Here is a 22,402-nt window from a genome sequence, read left to right as displayed (position 1 = left end):
TAAAAAATATTATTGTTGAACTCAGTTTGTCGCCTCATTCATAAATGCTAGCTGGCTCTCTCCTATGCAGTGAGGAAACTGTGTATAAACCAGATCCAGAAACGCCTCTGACTACATGAAGTAAAACATTCCACTGTCAGAACTACAGAGATTTGTTTGCAACAGGGCGGTAAACATGAAACCTGTAGCATCAAATTCAAAATGGGCATATCATTTTACAAAAACATCGACTCAACAATTATCATGTTTCATGTCTTAATGCTCTCATCAATGTTGTAAATAATCACATTATTTTTTACACAACGGCCATTTTTTTAAAGAAGATTTTATTGTTAGTATAAAGTATAGACCTACTCTTTTTGTAAAGTGTCTTGAGAAAACATTTGTTGTGAATTGTCTCTACACAAATAAAGATTGATTTTTTGATCGGTTGATAACAGGTATAGGTATATATCAACAGATACAGGCACTCTTTTGTCCCCAGTGCCAAGTCCCTTCTTAATTGAAGTCACGGGGGAGATAGTTGTGTTGGTTATGCTGTTTAGTGATGCCGATGCTGTTGTTGTATTTCAGTTTACATCACAAAAAAAGCACATGACGAATAGTATAATATTATCATGTACTGTAATGGTAAATATAGGGGCGTCTGTGGCTTAGTTGGTAGAGTCGTCGTCTCTCAACTGTGAGGTCCAGGGTTTGATCCCCAGCTCCTGCAGCCACACTGCGTTGCCGGCATATGAATGTGCATGAATGGGATAAGTTACCTCTGATGGTCTCACTTAGGAGCCTCTACCATCAGTGTGTGAATGTGTGGGTGTGACATGCAGCGTAAAAAGCGCTTTGAGTAGTCAGAAGACTAGAAAAGCGCTAAACCATTTAATGGCTAACATTCATTGTGTTATCAGGGATACTGCTTTTTAAGTCCATCTCAGTGTCACAGAAAGCCATATTTGTGTTCCCAAGTTCCTTCTCCGAGTTCTCCGTTGGGAAGACACCCTCTTTTCTTCTCATGACCTCAAAAGCAAAAGAAGAAGAAGAAGTCAGCAGATGTCATCAGTCTGTAGCTTCTTATACAGTAGTTATCCTTTTTGCACCACTCACTTTGTCGAGGAAAAGCTTGAAGAGGTGATAGGAAATTGTATCTTCTTTTAATAATGTAAGCCTGGAATCCACCCTCTCACTCAAGCCTCCTGAAAAAAATAACACAAGGTCATAAAAAATAAAAGGACAAGTTCACAGACAGATCTGACTCCAATACTCCACTCAACGAGAAAATGTATGCACCTGTAATCAGGCTGACAATCAGCCCCACACTAATGGCTGCTACAGTTCCAATTAGACTGAAGTACAGATAAGAAGGAGAGTGCCAGTTTCCTTCCACTGGATGTCTGTTGGAGGGAAGAACAGTTCATGTCAATGAGGTATAAAAAAGAAGTGACATTTTGGAAATTCCTATATATGTGATGTTCAGTTTGAGCACTCCAGCAGTGATATAGACAAACATAGAGGTTTTGTCGAGGTTGGGCTGATGATGGAAAATCTGCAGGAATAAGAATTAAGTAGACCTCAATCGGTTGCACCGCATTAACCTTTTATTTGGTGCTCCCTCCTTTACAAGAGTCTCGTGAAGATGTTTACTAAATAACAGGAAATCACAGATGTCAAAAGGATGAGCTGGACATCTCAGGAGATCACCATGTTAAGTTAGTCTGTGTCACTCCCATATTTGTTCAGTAAAGAAATCTACAATAGAACATAAATAAAACCATGAGCGAGAAATTCTGATGAAAAACGCCGTGTGGAGAATGTATTTGGGTTGAGGTGTTTGTGACTTTTCATCAGAAATGTTCAAGTTTTGTAAAACAACCAATGGTGATCTTCTTCAAATGAACTGTGCTATAATAAAAACATTTTGGAAACATACCATAGCACTGACTTCAAAGACAATAGGATACAAAAAAAACAGGACACAAAACTTTGGATTTTCTAGGATATGAGTTGTATTAATACAATCAATTACAAAATCACAGAAAAAGAGAGCCTTACAGGTTTAGGGTGGGAGATGGGTGGGGAGAGAGGGGTTTGATGCAGTGTTTTAATTTGTAATTTCTTATTTTTTATTGTTGGTAGTTCAAACCTTGATTGCAAATGTTACATTCATTGTTACAGTAGTGGTAAGTGGTACTGTACTGAGACACCTAATTCGGTAAGTTACTGTCCACCACTTTAAAGACTAAAAACAGAAAGTTGACTATGGTGTTAATATAAACCCAATATAATTGTTTGTCCCATCTAATTTCACATATTGTAATTCTATCAGTCATTACAGTCGATTACACACTTACCCGCCATCACTGTTGAGAGTAGTGATGCTAAAGCTCGGTTCTGTTGGTGGAGCAGTGGTAGTCCAGTTGAAGCTTCCTGTAAAGTTACAACCCTCAGTGGACAGTGGCAGAGGTCGGGTCATGGAAGGTGGGGAAGGGTAGATAATAGAGCCAACACCTACACATAAGGACGCAACCAACCCTGACACAAGACCTAAAAATCCTCCCTTTGGAAAAAACAGATGATTAATTCAAAAACTCCAATCAAGACAAAATAATCCTAACATTTAAGGAAGAAAATTATCAATCACCAAATTTACTAATGTGATAAAGAAATCACAACCACAGTGAAACCAAAACACATGAAAAAAAGTTTCATGACCTAAAAGGTACCAGGCATTGTCAGACTTGGGTGGCTGATCTAGGCCACTGACTTCTGCAGGGGTGGACTGAAGTGTAAATGTGCCCACACACAAACATAAAAACACAAACAAACAATATGTACACTCTCTATCTCAACTATCACAACTGCTTTAACTACTTACATTCAAGTAGGGCCTATTAAAAAAGGTATTATATAACCTTTGAATAGCTTTTTAACTTTCCAAAATAGCACAGAGTGGCAACATTAAAATCCTCTCAGCTTGATTTTCTAAGGACTCAAAGAAGAAGTACAGTATGTCCAAAGTCACAATTTATATTTCTAACAAAAGGAAATTCCACATTTAAATATAAAGAAAGCTCCTAACAGCCTGTTGCAACACAGCCACAATTGTTGATTTGTCCCACCTCTGACAATGCAAATAATCAATCATAGTTCAGTATTCTGAGACCCCTGTCTCCGCACCAAGACATAGTCAGGTTGATTCTACATAAATTGACAAACAGAAGAAGACATACTTTCTAATCCTCAATGGGAAAATCATTTTGTTTTCAACAAGTTATTTTGAAGTTAAAATAGTTGATCTAAAAGGGAAAAATCAATATTATAAGAATACCCTTACTTTGGAATTGGCGAACGGGAAAAGAATACCCAATAGGAAAACACCGAGTACAGGACCTTGAAGGATACCACTGATACTGGCACCTGCCTGTTAAGGAGACACACAGTTCAGCCTCATAAACACATAATACAAATAATCCACAAATGTGCAGTTAGGAGTAGGACCTTAGCTATATAGAGCAGGTTTTTGAGTTAGCCGTTGTGTAACACAAAAGGTTTTTAATATCCCAAGAAATTGTTTGAATTAGTTCTAAATTGAGCACTGTCAAAATTGGCGGTGTACCTGCATCATCCCTCCCATGACTGAGGCGAGTCCAGCAAAGGAAATACATAAAACTCCATAGAAAAAACCTGAAACCACAACATGACAGAAAATGTGGGTTAACTCATTAACTTGGGATGATAGTCAACTGATAATAAAAACAAGGACAATCCATTTACTCAGTCCTTTGGACATCCAGTACAGGTGTTTCTCAGACATGTTAGTGTGCGGCTTGATCAGGTCCTCCAGTGTCACTGTAGCGAGTGCATTGATGGAGGAAGACACTGTGCTGGAGTTTAAATGACAAAGAAAGGTACAGAAAACAAGCAAGAACCATTATTTTATGACAAAAACAAAAGCACCAAAAGTAATGAATTATGGATTAATTACCTTAGGGCGCCACTATATACTGCAGCAAGAAATAGTCCAGGAAGACCAGGATGGCTTGTCAAGGTGCCCATCACCAAATATGGAATCAGCTGTAGAGAAAGACGGAAGGGACAAACATGTTGAGGAGTTCTCTACAGTTCTTTGTGTGTGGAGTGTGTGTGGAGTGTGTGTGGAGTGTGTGTGGAGTGTGTGTGGAGTGTGTGTGTGTGTGTCTGTGTGTGTCTGTGTACCTGATCAGGAGTGGAAACAAGTCCAGCAGTCCAAGGGTCACAGTTCTTAAAGACAGAGAAGAGGCACAGTCCTGCAAATACTGAGGATGCCAAAAAGATGCAAAGACCTAACAAGTTGATGAACAGAGCTCTGAAATGGGAGACAAAACACATCACAGACACATTTACGGCATGACAAAACTATAAAAGCTGATGAGTAATTACTAAGTCTGGATGCAGAAACAGGCCTGCTTGGCATTGTCATGATTTGGTTTCTTATTTTCAGAGTTTAGGTTTTCTTGTGGTTTTTAAGTTCTCATTTTTGTCTGATGGTGTTGTTTCCTTTGTGTGTCTTCTAGGTTAGTGTTTCATGTGTTATTTTTGTAACTTCATATCCTAGTGTTTCTTTATGTTCTAGTGTGTTTTGTTTCATTCTTCAGTTCTGTGTGTCTTCAGAGTTTCATGTATTTTATTTGTGATTGCAGTGTGATTGCCCTCATTGTCTTCACCTGTGTCATTAGTCTCACCTGTGTTTGATTACCCCGGTGTCTATTTAGTCTCTGTGTTTCTTTCTTTTGTGTCAGTTCGTTTTATGTTGTAGATATGTCAGTTTTGCTCGTGCGCCTTTGTGGCTCTGTTTTTGATCCCTGTGTTGTTTGTTGAACTTTTAAAATTAAGTTTTGTTGCCTTTGGCCTTTTTGTTTAATTAAATATTTTTGGTTTCTACACTTGGGTCCACCTCCCTTGTTTTCCAACCGTCTGTAACAGAACGAACTGACCAGAACAATGGACCCAGCAGAAACCTTGGAAAGAATGGATCCTTTTTTCGGTTATTTCCATGAAATTTTTCGTTTGGCCAGGAGCACTGCAATAAAAGAGCAGTCTCCTTGGACAGGCAGCCACTTGGATATTTTTAAGGGAACCCGTCCTCGCCCACCCGAACTGCTCCCTGTGTTTGGTGTCCCTTGCCTCTAGGCTGTCCACCTGAACTTTCCGGGCTATGTGCCCTGCCTCCAGGCAGTTCGCCTGAAGGTCTGGTTTATTTTGTAGTTGTCCTCAGTGTTGTGTCCATTCCTTCCTGTGTATTTCCCTCCAGTGTGATTGCCCTCATTGTCTTCACCTGTGTCATTAGTCTCACCTGTGTTTGATTACTCCTGTGTCTATTTAGTCTCTGTGTCAGTTCGTTGTATGTTGTTGGTTTGTCAGTTTTGCTTGTGATCCTCTGTGGCTCCCTGTTTTTGATCCTTGTGTTTTTTGTTGAACTTTTGAAATTAAGTTTTGTTGCCTTTGGCCTCTTTCTTTAATTAAATATTTTTGGTTTCTGCACTTGGGTCCACCTCCCTTGTTTTCCTTCCATCCGTAACAGGCATACTTCATTGGTCATGCAATGAATCAAGTTTCTATAACTGAACACTCGTATTTAGCCTTTTAGTTCAGGACTGTAATTAAAACTCAGAGGCTGTCACGGTTACAAATTACACTCAATGTAATGTAACATATTTAAGGTTATTTTATTCTGAAAAGAAGTCTATTTGTGTTAGAATAGATGCTCTCTTGTGATTGGCCCTTAAGAGTCACACGGGATCAGTCAGTTCATGTCAGCCGTTTGTGAGAGTGTATGTTCAGCTAAACTAGCCTGTCTATCCAGCGCCATCCTCCTGTGTATGCCTTGGCTCAGATTTGTTTTTAAGTATTTTAGTTAATCATTGGCCATAGCAATATTATATGCTCAAATTTTATTTTATTTCATTTTTATTGTGAAGATATTGAAAGGAGCAATTCTGTGTTGTTTTATTTGCAGTTTTACATGATAAAGAACTACTCGGCTGGATACAAAGCTGAGTCTTTAATTAAACAAGCGTGCAAGCGTGAAATGCACTTGACATTTTCTCTACATTGAAGCTAAACTTTGCATTACTACAGTCAAGTTCTTGTGTTTAGCTATCTGGTGATGTGTGCCCTGCTACGCGCTCAGGTACCAGAAGACTCAAGATTAAACATTATTACAGATTCATAAAAATAGAATATATCACTTTATGCTGATGATATGATTCTATTCAATACAAAGCCACAGCTGTCATTACAAATTTTTAAGTGTCCTCGGCCATGACACTAAACCCCAGATTTCTCCAGCTGCTGCTTCAGTGGTGAGTGATGAATGTGTATACATAGGATTTGTTATCTATTTTTCACAATTTTCTTTTTCAGGTATCAGAAGAGATTAAAAACAAGGTGAAATAAAACCAGAAGCAAACAAGACATCTTTTCTGTCACAGCTCATTAATAAAATGTGACTCACACTCTGGCGTGAGTGATGCTTTTGCAGGCGACATATCTCTGAATCTGGGCTTGGTTAGTCCCATTTACAACAATCCAGGCAAACGTTCCTCCAATTGTTATGGTCCAAAACGTGTGTCTCCTCAAAGGGTTTATGTCGAAGCTGGTGAAACACAAAACAAGCATGGTTTTTGTCAGATGTTGTTATTGTTAGAGTTATTGTCCTGGTTTGATGGTCAGATACTATTGCCTTCCCAGTCCATTACTCAATAAAAGTTCCAATGCATGTATGATCACACCCACTGTCTCTGTCAGTGTGTAAAGACATTGAAACTTAGCATTGCTCTCTTTATCATACTTACTCCCAGAAGTTGAGTCTCCCTCCCTGTTGTGCATCTGAAATGATGGTGGATACTCCGCCTTGTAAGATCACAGCTTTGATTATCACAGATAAGAAGCCTGCAATCATTATTCCTATCTGGGAAATAAAATCAAGACACTTTTGGTTTAGTAACCTAAATATGTTTAACTCCACTAAGCTATTTCAAGCTATGTTACAAGGCAGATGTATTATGTATCCTCTGTATTTTCAGTTAGTCAATATGGTTGTGATTTGGACAGAATTTAGCTAACATATCCTCACTTTTTTTTAAATATATTTCTGTCACTATATGCTTTCATTGCTCTTACTTGTAAATGGCTGCACTGCTGTACAACAACAATGATTTACAGTAATAACATGATAATCTTTCCTTTGTATTTCTGTCATCCAGAATTTTACCTGAAACACATCAGTCCATATCACAGCTTTCAGTCCACCCTATAAAAATGTAGATATAATGATGTTACCATGGTATCTCCTTTAGATAATCCAGCCTCAGACATCAAGCACATCAAACATTCAGGAAAGTTCTCTCCCTGTGAGATATTACTCAAGTACAATTGGAGATTTGAACTTGGATCCTTTGATTTGACCATGGGTTGGAGTAGATCACTGATTCTCAACTGGTCTAGGTCTAACCCACCACCAAGTCCTTCATGGGAGTGGGGACCCAAATATATTTTAACCAATCAAATTTATTAAGTGAAGATTTGTGCAGTTTGGACCTCAGACAATTGAGGCTGTTCCCATTTCTGCTTACAGTCTATGAGTAAAAATCATTTAAGCTGTGTTATATTTGTATAAATGTACCAACCAATGTGCAGTAAAGAGTACAGACAGCTCCTGTGGAAATAATTCCACCCCACAGATTTAAATCCACAACTGGAGAGAGACAGAGAGAACAGGATTTCACACAGTGCTCATTTAATGACCCTTGAACCAATCAGAGTTTGTGTCATCATGTTGGAATTGTGTTTAAATTCTGAACCTGACTGACTTTGTCTGACTGCTGTGATTAAAAAACAAAAACAAACAAACCTTGGCTTAAAGCTAAAGCTGGTCCATAGATGACTATTCCAGTATAGAGGATCTGTAATTCAGACATATAGAAATACAAACATAAATGAGCCTCAGATGCAAAATTGATGAAAAACAGTACTAATATTTTGACCATCTTCTTACTTACTGCCTGGAAAATAAAGAGTATTGTTGTGATCTGACGTGTTGCTCTGTTGAAACGCATCTCCAGGTACTTGGAAAAAATAAACACAAACATATAAGAATTTTTTTTAAATGTAGATTTATGTACCATTTATTTCAGTGTATGTAAAAACACTTAATCATAATCAAGGGAAATTATCGTGTGACATTTGATCAGGTGAAGCACATTTATCACAAATGCTATTTTTTCTAAATTCAACAGTATCGTATGAAATGTTATAAACCAAAATAAACAGCAGCGTTTAATACCTCAAAGCTAAGCTCAACCACAACAAGCTACAGCAGCTAAATATGAAATCAGTAAGATTCAGATATAGTGGTAGAACAGGATGCTTATTTCTGCAAACTAAATCTAACACTAACCTTAAAAACAGAACCTCTTTTACCTCATAGGCACTGGTGATGGACAGTCGGTAGGAGACTGGGAGAAAAACCTCAGATACGACCATTATTGACAATGTATAGGCCAGTGAAAAAAAAACAAAGATGGCTCCGAAGCAGTACACCTACAAAGCAAGGATTTTTTTCTATTAGTAAAGTTCTCTATTTAATCTTTTAACACAGAGTAACGAATCATGACGTCAGACTAAGAATAGAAACTCAAAGTGTGTGGCTGTATCCAAATTGCCAAGTACCTACTCAAGCTTTCAGTAGGCAGTAGGCAGTAGGCAGTACCTACTATCCGTGCTGTATACTGTTAGTACCTACTATTCAGTAGGCGCGCACAGTAGGCAGATATTTGTTCCTACTTCTTCTGATTCATTCAGTATAGAAGTGACGTCATTTACATTTCCAGAACTGGCCGCATTCACCCGTTTTTATTTTGTTTTTTTTGTTTAGCTTTATTCAAGAAGAGTAATGCGCATATACAGTCAGGTAAACAAAAAACAATATCACAATGTAAATCAAGTAAAAAGCAGATTAAATAACTAAATAACATACAGTAGCCTTCATAAAGAAAAGTAGAAATGAAAGACAGTAATATACAGAATATAAAGTAAAATAAACCAATAAAGAAGCTTTTAAATAATGAAATCATTATTTAAATAGAGGGAGAAATGTTTTATAATAATGCAGATATTTGTTATATTTTCTGTTGTTAATTTAAAGTAGTGATTTCAGTCGGGACTTTAACTCTAGATTAAAAATGCATTCAATTAATCCACGCTCGTTTGTTTTGATTTGGAGGCGCACATGACGTGAAGATTTACGTTTAATTTCGCACAGCATTGTGGGTGGTAAAATACAATTCATTTCCTGAAAGTACGCATCCGATCCATACTGCATGAAACCCGGAAGTTAGTATCCATACTAAAATGTCCAGTATACTGAGGTGGACCCAAAAAATGCATACTGAATGACCACGAAAGTTCAGTATACTGAAACTCCATACTGAAAAGTACGTACTGCCTACTGAAATGTGACTATTCGGAAAGGGCCTGTAATCAATGTCGTACTGCTCCTGGTTGCAGGTCTCACAAATGGCAATCAGTTTACCACTTCCTGATTGATCAGCAACTAGAAAAGCAAAGGATTGATGGCTATTTGTCATATTCCCCTTATAAGCCATATGAACTCTGAATCATAAGAACACCAAGGAATGGACACACAATAGTATACATTACTTTTAAATAACATTTTGTGAGCTTTCCGCACAGTTTTTTTCTGAGGCAAATATCAGCTCTGTAATGTATAAAACTGGGTGCTTCCTTTGTTTATCAGCCACAGCTGAGTTGCTAAAGTGTAAATGTTTCAGTGCACGGTAAGCCTTTTCTTTCTATGCTTAAAAGTCATCATAAAAAAATCTTAGTATTTAATCTATTCTGTTAAATTAGCATGAAGTGAAATTATGTCTGTAGAAAGATTATTATTTCAGCAGGACTAGCCACATTTACAACACATTTGCCACAGAATAACTGCTAGGTCATATATTATGCAACATTCATTTCACCATGGTTTTCTAACACTAATGTGTGTCTCCAGCCTGTCTACAAACCCCCCAAATTATGAGGAAAGTCCATCCTCTTTGCATTTTGATTGATCAACTTTTCAGAAAATGTGTGCTCAAACAGGCAAAGGGATGTAACCCCTCCCCCAGGCAGCTGAAAACTCCCACAGCTAGGTGTTTGTTCTGACCTGAGTCTACCTTTCCACTGTAAACAATAGGGCATGGAGTGAGCGAGCCCAAGCCTTCAGGTAGTAATATGTTTACTATAATGTCTGAGGGGTGTGAAGCAAAATAATATGTTGCTGTGTGTTTAAATTTTGTGAATATGGTGCAGTGTATCAATCTTACATCAGCTGGGTTGGACAGCACTGTGATGGATGACATGAAGCTGGCGGTCAGAGACAGGGAGACAGGCAGGGCCGTCAGTCTTCTCCCGCCTGTTAAGAATTCCCTGGAGCTTTCCCGTCCTCTGCTGTCCCAGGCGTAGTAGAACCCGACGGCGGCAGACACCACCAACATGAGAGCAAACACCACATAGTCTGCTACCACAAGGGAGCCAGCAACCAGAGAATCCCCGGACATGATGGTACGAGTCAGACTTAAACCAGAAGTAAAAATGAGTGAGAGTTATCCATGTGTTGAGTGTTTGGAGCATTCAACCAGACAGTGCTTTTTAAAAGAGTGACCTCGTAACCGGCCAATCAGTTTCAAGGTTTAAGGTTCAGCTTTATTTACAACAGTACAATAAAAAAGTTAAAGACAGGCAAGCCAATTGTGAAATACAACTTTGAGACCCAGACATTATTTGTCCACTGATGTAAATGCACTCTGTAGATACACTATTTATGTTTACCTCCTTGTCTTAAGATTACAGAGAGATGCATAAAGTACATAAAGTGTTGCAGTAATTCTGTCTGGCTGACATGATTTCTATTTTAGATAAAATCAATATCTTCAAGACACAGGGAAAAAACTCCACACAGAGATGCCTAATGGAAAATGGATTTGAACATAAGTACACAAATAAAATAACCAAATTAGTGATATTTTCTGTTGGGGAAAGTTTTGTAGACCATTTTATTTTGTAATTCAACTCCTTGATAGATGCTTTCGGTGTAAATGACAACAAACAAACACAGAAAAAGTCTGACAGAAGAGCTGGCATTTCATGTGGGAATGCTGCTTTTCGTTATGCTCAGTTCAACATCACAGAAAGTAGGATTAGTGTTGTCACACATCTTCTCTCTGTTCCTTGTCAAGTCCAGCCTGCCTGTTTGTCTTGTCACCTCAAAAGAAAAAGACACAACAAAGGATGTCAGCACCTTTATTTGTTGATTGCGATTCCCATAGTTAAATGTGGTTGTACTGACCTTGTCTTTAAAAAACTTGACCAAATGACATAAAGTTGTATCATCTTTCATTAATGTAAGCCTTGATTCCAGCTTTAGATTCCAGCCTCCTAGATTAAAAAAACAGATCTATAACAATGTCTTCATCATCATCATACATGAGCATCAACTTATTTGGAAAGCATACAACTACGCAACAGCATATATTCTTTTTACCTGTCAACAAGCTAACTAATAGTCCCACACTAATAGCTGTTATTGTTCCAATAGGACTGAAGTAAAGGTACGACAGAGAATACCAGTTATCAGCCAGCAGAGACCTGAAGGAGGGAGAAAAACATACAGTAATACAAATGAAGTAGAAATCTTAAACATATAGACAAAACATCAATATAGAAAATTCTGTAAAAGTAGTCCCCTTGCAGATTTTTAGATAAGACATTTTATTCATGTTTGGCACACAAGCTGCTGGTGTAAAATCAACTAATAGTTTTGCTTGCCAATGCCCTTGATCATTTGTCTTGATTCATTGTCACACACACACACACTCAATGTTACATACAACATCTAATGAAGTGTGATTTATTAAAACAGGGGTCCTGACCCTAACCCCAACTAACTAAATTCCTACTACTTATATTCCTGTTAATAGTTGTTTGGATGAATTATAGAGAACATTTATAACAGGAGAAAGACAGATTGAATGTAATAATGAATAACAAAAGAGAAAATTGAAAAGGAAATACATTAAGAAGTTGTATGGTTAATTTTTTGATAATTGCCATTGTTGTGTACACGGAGCTTAGGAAATGGTGCAAGATGGAGGTCCCCATCAGAGGCATGCGCTATATGGGTGTCCTTGACATTACAAAGTTCGAGAACTGCTGAACTAACTGGATAATATCCTGATATTCTTATGCTACATTTAGCATCAATGGCTGATCACAAAAAATAGTTTGTGGTTAGAGACCTACCTGCTATGACTGATCTGTCCTGACGCTGTGGTGTTGGTGCTGGGAAGTGTTGGTACACCAGTGAAGGTCCAGTTCAAATTGTTATCAGTGGTGAAGTTACAATCCTCAGTGGACAATGACAGCGGACGTCTCAGCTCAGGAGAGGGAGGGTACATCAGGGCACCAATACACACCCACAGAGACAGAACCAACCCTGACATGAGACCAGACAAAGCTCCCTAGAAGACATTTGAATCATCAAAGAAGTTTAAATGTGCATTTTAAGGAAGTACGTATTAATTTTATTTAGTACTTTAAAACACAATGTGCTGTTCTAGTTGAGAGAGCCATACTGCAAATTCAGACCAGAAAAAATGACAATTGTCAATGGACATTTTAAATGATTAATTGAAAGGGTAAATGATTATCCTTGGAGAGTAATTCATTTGTAAAGCTGTAATTTTAAATGATAAGGTAAAGGGTAAAGGGTAAATGATTAAATGATTTAGTAAAGACTTACTTTGGAGTTGGCAAATGGACAGAGGATACCCATTGAAAACAGGCCAAGTAAAGGACCTCCAATGACCCCAAGTATACTGACGGCTGCCTGAACAAAGAAAAGGAGAGCACTTAAGTTGCAGGTCATGGACTCCAAATAAGGTACCTTGCTATAGCCTATAAAACTGATTTGTCTTAACAGTCATAAACATCATCCTATAGGTGTGATTTTGTGCAAACAGCAATAAAGCAGATACTCTAACTGATCCACTCCACCTGCAAGATCCCTCCCATGAGTGAAGCCAGACCAGCCATTCCAATGCAGATAACCCCGTATATAAGACCTGCAAACAGCATTGGGAAACAATTTGACATTCAAGTTCTGGCACCATAATTTTACACAGACAACTCATTTTTCTTAAAGGTCACATATTATACTCCTTTTCAACATGTTGAAACATCCCTGTAAAGTTTCTTGCCAAAAATCCCCTCCGATGTTTTAATTGATCATGCCTTTAAATCCCCTCTATTTCAGCCCTGCTGAGAACAGGCTGTTTCTGCGTCTGTAGCTTTAAATATAAAAGAGCTGTGTTTGATCAAGCCCTTCTGGAAGGGCTTTGGTGGCTTGGGCTTTCTCGCATCATGCCCTTTATTGTTTACAGTGAGAATGCAGACTAAGAGGGCACACACACCTAGCTGTCCCCAACCTAGGAGAGGGGCCACTGCCCTTTGTGATGTCATGAAGGGAAAATCTACAAACGGCCTGTTTGAGCTGACATCTTCTGAAAAATGGAGCAGGAAAAACACAGAGAGGATGGACTTTTCTCCTTATTGGGGGGTTTGTAGACGGACTAGGTACACTTACGTACCATGGTTTATTTTGCATAACATGTGACCTTTAAATACTGCACAATATGATTAACCACTCACTCAGTCCTTTGGAGATCCAGAACCAGTGTTTCTCAGACATGTTAGTGTATGGCTTGATCAGGTCTTCGACTGTCACTGCAGCAAGTGCATTGATGCTGGATGACACAGTGCTGGAATGGACAATAAATACACAAGAACATTTTTACATAAGGATTGAAAATGACAACCTTATTTTCTGTCAGTGTGCTTTAACTATAATGTTAGGTATAATATTCACCTTAGAGAGCCACTATATACAGCTGCAACAAAAAGTCCAGGAAGGCCAGGATTGTCTCCCAAAGTGTCCATCACCAAATACGGCATCAACTGCAAAGGAAAGGGGGCCACTGGATTATTATGTTATCAGGTGGAGTTGGAGTTGTGTAATGCATGCTTTTATTCAAATTGACATACAGTACATTGAAGCCCAGTACACTCTAAGCAGAGCCTTTTAGAGGGCACTGACTCTAACTTTATGTCTCATGTATTTGTGTGTGTGTTTTGTCAAGACATGATCACTATAGGTTTCAGCTACTCTCTCCATCATACCTGATCAGGAGCAGCGACCAGTCCAGCTGTCCACGGGTCACAGGTCTTATAGACAGAGAAGACGCACATTCCTGCCAACACTGAGCAAAACAAGATGCACAAGAGGCCTAACAGGTTGATGTACAGAGCTCTGGAAAAGGAGAGAAACACACACATAGAGTTTTGTTGTTCACAAATAGGTTATGATTACATGTAATTAATACAATCACACAGGATAAAAATGTTTGCATGCACCCGCTAATTCAGCTAATTTTAGAAACTGAAGTTCAATCCTCTTGAGATGACTGGAAGCAAACTATGATAAATAAGCAATGCAATATCTTAACTTTATCATTGATTTCTTTCAGCAGAAAAAATATGAATCTAAAAGGAATAAAGGAGGTGTTACTGTAAATGGATCTGTTTATCAAACAGGACTCACAGTCTGGCATGAGTGATGCTCTTGCAGGAGATGTACCTCTGAACCTGGGCCTGGTTAATCCCATAGATGCTGAGCCACACAAATGTTCCTCCAATGGTTATGGTCCAAAAAGTGTGTCTCCTCAGAGGATTTGGGTCAAAGCTGGAAGGAGAAGAGAGAGCCCCATGAATGTCAGTGATATCTTCTAATTAATTGTTGTCAGAAAGTATTCATCACTCTGTTTTTATTTATCATTATTATTATTTTTATTCCTTGGCTTTTGCCTTTACATGAGAGATGTATTTTATATTTTATTTCCTATCGTTCTTAAACCTTTTTTTATTTTCCTGTTGTTTATCTGTTAGTCTAATTGTTTATTGTGTTTTTATGATTTTTATGTTTGATTGTACATCATGTTGGACAACTTTTGTTGTTACAAAATGTACTTTATATATAAATAAAATTCCAATGGATTGGATGGGATATAGAGATACACTGATGCATCGGTTCAACATCAGCATCGGCCGACATTGGTCCAGTTGACAGACATCGACAAATAATGTGGCATGAACTGATGTCAGCAGCCAATGTTCATTTGTTGCCAAATCAATTTAATGCTTGTTCACCAAACTACTTATTGAGAGAAGAGGTTTTTTTTATTGGGAACAGAAGTCACCTGTTGGACAGACTGAATTGTTTGCATTGTGAAACATGGGTGAGAAAATGGTGGCATTGTGGCATTCTTATACCAAAAAAAGGAATCGGAATCGGCAAAATAGTTTTTTCAAACATCGACGTCGGCCCAGATTTTCCCAATCAGTGCATCTCTAATAGGAAAGGGTAGGATTGGATTGGGTTGAGTTGGAACCCCCTTGTTCAGGGTTTAGATGTTAAATGTTCTTTATGCAAGTCTTAAGCTGAGCCTTATTTTTTTTTTTTAAAGGTGGTATAGTAATTTGACAAGAGCTTTCTGAAGAGTTTGGATGAAAACACTTGAGCTAGTTACATGTTTTTTTTTTAGCAACACAGCGAGAGAGACAGACTGAACCAAGGCTTTGAATCTTTCAGCATCGTAAACACCATATTGCAGAAACATATGACTGAACTTTTAGCAAATGCATTGTACCATTTTTATTATTCAACTTAATTACATCTAGTCTCCTGAGGGCCAATAATAGGCTTATTGGCTCACTTTGGCAAAACTGCCACAAATATGCTGCTCCTGTACCCCTGCTGGTACGTGTGTAATCTAAAGCCATTCCACTGCTCACACCCTGATGATACTCACTCCCAAAAGTTGAGTCTCCCTCCTTGTTGTGAATCTGAAACGATGACGAGGAGCCCTCCTTGTATTGTCACAGTCTTGATTATGACAGACACGAAGCCGGCAAGCATGACACCAAGCTGGAAGGAGACATTTGGATAATAACATTTCTTTTTCAATCTTTCGACCAATCTTTACCAACAATTGGTTCTGATTTACAAATGGTTTCTGTTAGATGTGCAAAGGGAGGACATATGAAGTATAAAGCGTAATACTGAATCAATTTGAAGTCAAAATCAAAATGCTGACATTTTTAAAATAAATAAAAATAAATATGTGCCATTTTACATGTGTTTTTAGTTGTTTGTTGTGGTGGCTGACAGCTGCTGTATTTCAAACACAGTAGTTGTTGCTAACATAAAAAGCCAAGAGTTTTGCATTCCAACACATAAAATGATTATGATAGATGCTAAGTAATCCCTGACATGGTTACACATAATTACTGAAAGTCCCTGCACCATCACTATCAGCCACTGGTAATGTTTGAACCCTTCCAGAAGCCTACCTGAATCACATCTGTCCACACCACTGCCTTCAGACCCCCCTGTCACAAAGTAGATCAAGAACAGGTGTAGTGTCTACTATACATCAAAAGATTTACAAATCACATGTGAGATGTTGAGTAGACTTCTGTTGATCCTCGTTTGTTACATACCACTGTGCAGTAAAAGGTACAGACCACACCTGTTGAAATAACTGCACCCCACAGATCCACACCGGTTACTGCAGAGAGAAGGAGGGTCAAAGTCAACGGAGCAAAACCGAGCAGCTTCAAGTGCCCTAAAGCAGGAATGTTTCCTAAACTGACAGCTGTTTGTAAAAAAAACAAAATAGGCCTACCGTGATTTAAAGCAAGAGCCGGGGCATAGATGACAATTCCAGTGTATAGAATCTGTTCCAGACATACAAAAATTATACAGATATTAAAATACCCTCTGGTGTCTGGTTACCTGTTTTACCCTCAGAGATTATGTGCTGACTGGTTTCGAACTCACTGTCTGGACAATGAAGAGCACAGTCCCCAGCAGGCGGGTTGCTTTGTTGAAACGTAGCTCCAGATACTGGAGAGAAATGGCAACATAAAAAGTCAGTATGTCAATAAGATTTCATTAGCTTCAATGTTATTATTATTAACATCCGAGACTCCCCCTCACTCACCTCCTACAAGAAATCCCTTAAAACTCACCTCTTCATCATTGCCTACAACCACTAACTCCCCCCCTACATTACTTCTTCGTTGTACTGTCCTCGTCGTTTTTTGTTTTGTTTTATGTTTTTGTCAAAGCGTCTTTGAGTTTTCAGAAAAGCGCTATATAAAACCAATGTATTATTATTATTATTATTATTATGATTATTATGATTATTATTATTATCATTATTATTATTATCATTATTATTATTATTTTCATTGCAGAGACTACACATACTGAAATATCTAAATATAAGTTAGTATCCAAGCAGGATGCAAAGAATGTCAAGTAATGTGTCACCTAAAACAAAAAGAGCATAGAGTAAGATAAAAAAAGCCAACTGTATGAACTGTGTAGGTAGTTCCTGGATATACAGTGTAAATTAAGATTTGCAATACAAAGAACCAATCACTGCTGCTTATTCAACTCAGGTTTTATTAAACAAGCAATTCAAAAAATGAAGCCAAAATGTCCTACTTTGCTTCAAACCTAGAGCAGCAGTGTTTGCCCCCTTTTCATCAAATTGAACTCGGGAGATTTTTCTCATTAGCCTACCATTTCCAAAGTCCTTTTTCTTTTGCTGACCTATATGACAAACCTGCATCTGCCGAGCCTTTCCCCTAAAGGACTCATGATTACCTACAAGTTTCTCTTGTGTTTTCGGTAAATAAAAAATTAAGAAATATTTAGTGGAATTTGAATAAAGCAGAACATACAGAATAAAATACTTCAAACTCACCTCATATGTGCTCGTGATGCCCAGCCTATAAAAGACTGGGAGAAAGACCTCAGACGTGACCGTCACCATTATAACATAGGAGAGAGAATAAAATCCAATATTTGCTCCATAGCGGTACACCTAGAAAGATGATATGAATCAAAATGATTTAAGCCGTTCTTGATGATTGTATAATGCAAAGTTTTCTCACTTATGTTTTCATTGTACGCAGAATATGGTATTATGTTTACATGAGTCTATGATAAAAAAAATCATAAAAATTGCTTTGGGTAGATAACCTTGCATCACAGTTTTGACCTTATGTCCTCCATATGTCTCGTTGATTTTACTATTATGTCTTTGTTACAAGTCATGAAATCTCATTCTGACCAATTTATATACTTGAAAAAAATACATCCTGCAGGTTGGAAAACAAATTATATGATGCCTTAAATGTTACCTCAGCTGGGTTGGACAGCACTGTGATGGCTGACATGAAGCTGGCGGTCAGAGAGAGGGAGACAGGCAGAGCTGTCAGTCCTCGCCCCCCGGTTAGGAAGTCTCTGGAGCTTCCCTGGCCCCTGCCAGCCCAGGCATAGAAGACCCCGACCGCAGAGGACGCCACGAGCATGAACGCAAACACCACATAGTCTGCTACCACAAAGGAGCCAGACGCTAGAGAGCCCCCTGACATTTTTTCTGAGTAAGACCCAAACTTAAAATGAAGCAAAGAGGGCATGTATCAGGGAAGTCCTGATACAGCTGCTCTTTCAAAAGTGAGACGAGAGCAGGACCACTGACTGTAACCTCTTGTGTGTGTGTGTGTGTGTGTGTGTGTGTGTGTGTGTGTGTGTGTGAGAGAGAGAGAGAGGGAGAGAGAGAGAGAGAGAGAGAGAGAGAGAGAGAGAGAGCATTCCAGGCATGTTCATGTGGAATCAACAGGTGAGGAGACTGACTTGTTCACCTGACCACAGAAATCATCATCAGTCCTCAGACCTCCACACACACACTATACTCCATAATGACATTTTGACTAGATTTGTATTTAACAATCTTACGAAAGTAGGAATTATTGCTAGACAGTCACTCTGTCAGTTTGCATGTTAGTCAAAACTTTGCAACATGTTTGTATGATTTTATTGATATAATAAAACATGGTGTTAGGTTCTCTGGCCAAAGTTAGCAAACACTACCATCCATCTTTCCCCATGTGTTTAATATGATCTCCCTATTTTGAATGACTGTTCCAATATTCTCAAGAATCAAGAGTAAAATACTTTTACAATCTTAAACCTTTTTTAAGTACCTAAACCTGTATTTAAGTAGAGTTAAGTAGAAAACTCAGTTGGTACCTTTTAGTGCAGGTGGTAGGTTAAGATTACGTTTCTGACATGTCTTCACACATTTCTACAAACTGAACATTTCTCTCAGTTATTTACATGCAAGGCCATGGTCTTCAAAATCTGTGAACATCTTATTTCTGCACTTTGTTTCCTGCTTCTGATATAGAACAGTTTAAAAAGGCAATTCAAGTAAAAACTTGTTAAACCATCTTATTGTTGACACTGTGTCAAAGTATAACCTGAGAAGCAGGGAAGATAAACTAATACATGAATACCTTACATGCTCCATAAAAATCTAAATAAACACACATCGTAACAGGGTGGACTTAGATTCATATGTTCTAACATCAGGCTTTTTTGTGGTGTCATACTTTTATGTTTTGCTGCTCTTGATATGGCTCTGTCCAAGATGTCAACATGAGTTTGATGCCACTAAGTTGAAAAAGCAAAACTTCCAGTTTATTGTAGAAGACCACAAGTTGCCATTTTCTTTGCGCCTAGTTGCACCACATTTTTGTTCCTTGCATTTTCAGCTTCAAGGCCTATATGATGTATAAAAAAAAAAACATTTCCAACACCTCTAAACAGAAGTCACTCCTGTCAGTGCTTTTTTTGTATTGCAATGTTGTGGAAGATGTAAGATGTGAAAGTATTCATAATGTAGGAAAAATTCTAATTCCAACTTCTGAAAATCTAAGCAGCTTTGATGTACTTGCATTTTTTTATTTATTTCTGTGGAAAAGAGGTCTCATAAATATCTTGATTTGGCAAAAGATTCATTTTTATATAAGCATGTTTGAAAATGTAAAACTTCAACACAGTTGTATATTCTGTTCAATGAAGAAGCAGGGACTGGCTTTAAGAATCATTTGTTAGAAAGAGCAATTCTTACACAGAGCGTACAGTCTTTCTTTAATTTATTTCATAAACAAATGCGTATGCTGGCCAGATTAAGATCTCCATATCACAAGGTGGGTGCGTGATGTCAGCATTACTCTTCAATACTGTCATAGACTGGGTGATGCGAAGAACAACCGAAGATCAACCTAGAGGCATCAGATGGACACTATTTACAACACTTGAAGACCTAGACTTTGCAGACGACTTGGAACTGGTTTCCCATACCCACCAACATATGCAAGAAAAAACATCCCGTGTCAACAGATTTGCACAACAAATAGGACTGAACATAAGCCTGAAGAAAACAGAGGTGATGACCTTAAACACACAAAATCCCCCAAATATACAAATAAATGGAGTAAATATACCCACAACAGAAGAGTTTTCATATCTAGGAAGCACTGTTAGATATGATGGAGGAACAGGCAATGACATCAAAAGCCGACTCAACAAGGCAAGAAAAACATTCAGAATGATGAACAATGTGTGGAAGTCCACGAAGTACAGCATCAACACCAAACTCAAGTTGTACCAGAGCTGTGTTCTCTCCACCTTACTATACAGCTCTGAATGCTGGAGGATGACAGAGAAAGACCTTTCCAAGCTCTCGGCATTCCACACAAGAAACCTCAGAAAAATCCTACGTATCTTCTGGCCTAACACCATCTCCAACAATTACTTGCTCGGACCAACCAAGAAAGTATAGAGACCATCATAAAAAGAAGGCGGTGGAGATGGATTGGACACATCATGCGAAAAGAACAGGATTACATTACTAGAACCGCCCTACACTGGACACCTGAAGGCAAACGAAAGAGAGGACGACCCAAAGAAACTTGCCGTCGAACAGTGGAGAAAGAACTGAAAGACGTGAAGCAGACCTGGAGTTCTATCCAGTTCTTCTTTGTTGCTGCCCTACATGCCAGTAGGCATAAAGGGCAGTAAGTAAGTAATCACAAGGTGTGTTTTACAGCCTCACCCTGTAGTTACTATATAACTATATGAACGATGATGGGAACTAATAGTGCTCAAGATTACAGTCTGCATGTCTTGAAGTTAGCTTGGCATTTAATTACAGATTGACAATACCATATCCAGACTGTTTGAGGGGCAAGTGTAAAAACAAATTAAAAAAGGGCACAAATTGTACAGTATGCTATGAGGGACCAGCCCAGAGAAAGTTGTGATGAGTGGTGACATCAAACCATTTTAAGAGAATTAAAAGTTATAGTGAGTATAACTGCTGTACCTACAAGGACATTTTACTCAGAATAACCAATTGGAAAGACACCAAGAGGGCGCTTTATCGTTTTTTATCTTCTACAGGGGTTTCCATGAGGGCATTTTCCGAGCATTTTTTTTTTTTCAAACATCGGGGCACAATCGTCCCCCTGCTCTCACCCTGAGTACTAGTACACCACAGCGGTTCAATATTTGAATATTTCTGCTTTAGCTCTTCAGAGGACTCTCTTTTGAAGCAAGTGTAACCCAAATGTATGGAGTTAAGGTGTAATTTGTTTTTTGTTGTTAATGGGGTGATATTATGATTATCACTATTATATATATCATATTATAATATAAATATAATTTTTTGTTGTTAATGGGGTGATATTCTAAAAAGTAAAGTATAGCTCATGCTGAAGTCATCATTGAATCTCTTCACAAACATCTAGATTTTAGCTCTGTTTTTTTGGTCTTATTTTAAGAAATGCTTTTATGAAAACCCATTTATTCTATCTATCTTCACATCTTGTTTCCCAGACTGGTAATTTAGACTTTAGTGTCTCACAGACAAAGAATACATACTACTTTTGGAGTAATTTACAGGGACAGTATATTATAGTGTTTCTCACTACACAACCGTTAGGTGATTCAAAGTATCTATGGAAATGAATCATTAATCTCGTCATGGCATATTGAGTTGGTCCAGTGGTTAAAGTTCTCTCATATTACGAGGAAAAAACAAAATAGATTTACCTTGATTGATTTGAGTAACTTTTTTCTGCAAAATGTCCAGGTCTGTTATTCCTCAGGAACGGGAAAAACACTGGTAGACTGGTAGAAGGAGATGTTCAGTCTGATGTTATAATGGTTAACAAGTCAGTCTTAAACCTTTGGGTTAAACCATTACTTAGCCTAAGTGAGGAATGATGAGGCTTTTGACTGATTATTTCTTTTCCAGTCTCGGTTCAATATCAAAAGTATAAAATAACTTATTTCGAGGCATCATTATAAAACTACTGATTTGAATTT

The 22,402-nt window shown here is 38.1% G+C and overlaps 2 protein-coding genes across 4 annotated transcripts; both read right to left on the bottom strand.

Moving 5' to 3' along the window:
* Positions 1 to 307: 307 nt before the first annotated feature.
* Positions 308 to 22,208, bottom strand: LOC109987649 (sodium-coupled monocarboxylate transporter 1). Of its 3 annotated transcripts, XM_020638803.3 has the most exons (18): positions 22,127 to 22,208; positions 10,365 to 10,614; positions 8,455 to 8,574; positions 8,034 to 8,099; positions 7,886 to 7,937; positions 7,662 to 7,729; positions 7,247 to 7,285; positions 6,828 to 6,943; positions 6,488 to 6,628; positions 4,210 to 4,339; positions 3,980 to 4,068; positions 3,769 to 3,878; positions 3,611 to 3,678; positions 3,329 to 3,415; positions 2,346 to 2,551; positions 1,285 to 1,388; positions 1,102 to 1,190; positions 308 to 1,014 (listed from the first exon to the last, which is right to left on the bottom strand). In XM_020638803.3, exons 2-18 carry the CDS (start codon positions 10,596 to 10,598, stop codon positions 877 to 879), a joined length of 1,857 nt encoding a protein of 618 aa, XP_020494459.1. In that variant the 5' UTR covers positions 10,599 to 10,614; positions 22,127 to 22,208; the 3' UTR covers positions 308 to 876. The 3 variants fall into 3 exon arrangements, with proteins under 3 accessions (XP_020494459.1, XP_065807583.1, XP_020494461.1); XM_065951511.1 differs by lacking the exons at positions 8,455 to 8,574; positions 22,127 to 22,208 and having other exon boundaries at positions 10,365 to 11,155; XM_020638805.3 differs by lacking the exons at positions 10,365 to 10,614; positions 22,127 to 22,208 and having other exon boundaries at positions 8,432 to 8,571.
* slc5a8 (solute carrier family 5 member 8) lies at positions 11,054 to 21,083 on the bottom strand. Its single transcript, XM_020638801.3, has 17 exons — positions 18,367 to 21,083; positions 17,928 to 18,047; positions 16,994 to 17,059; positions 16,839 to 16,890; positions 16,654 to 16,721; positions 16,504 to 16,542; positions 15,963 to 16,078; positions 14,696 to 14,836; positions 14,275 to 14,404; positions 13,964 to 14,052; positions 13,747 to 13,856; positions 13,093 to 13,160; positions 12,839 to 12,925; positions 12,340 to 12,557; positions 11,582 to 11,685; positions 11,387 to 11,475; positions 11,054 to 11,302 (listed from the first exon to the last, which is right to left on the bottom strand). Exons 1-17 carry the CDS (start codon positions 18,643 to 18,645, stop codon positions 11,183 to 11,185), a joined length of 1,896 nt encoding a protein of 631 aa, XP_020494457.1. The 5' UTR covers positions 18,646 to 21,083; the 3' UTR covers positions 11,054 to 11,182.
* Positions 22,209 to 22,402: the final 194 nt, after the last annotated feature.

The sequence above is a fragment of the Labrus bergylta genome, chromosome 23, assembly GCF_963930695.1.
Source record: "Labrus bergylta chromosome 23, fLabBer1.1, whole genome shotgun sequence".
Classification (NCBI taxonomy): domain Eukaryota; kingdom Metazoa; phylum Chordata; class Actinopteri; order Labriformes; family Labridae; genus Labrus; species Labrus bergylta.
Note: the sequence above shows the minus strand (reverse complement) of the source record. Positions and strands in the feature narration are given on the sequence as shown.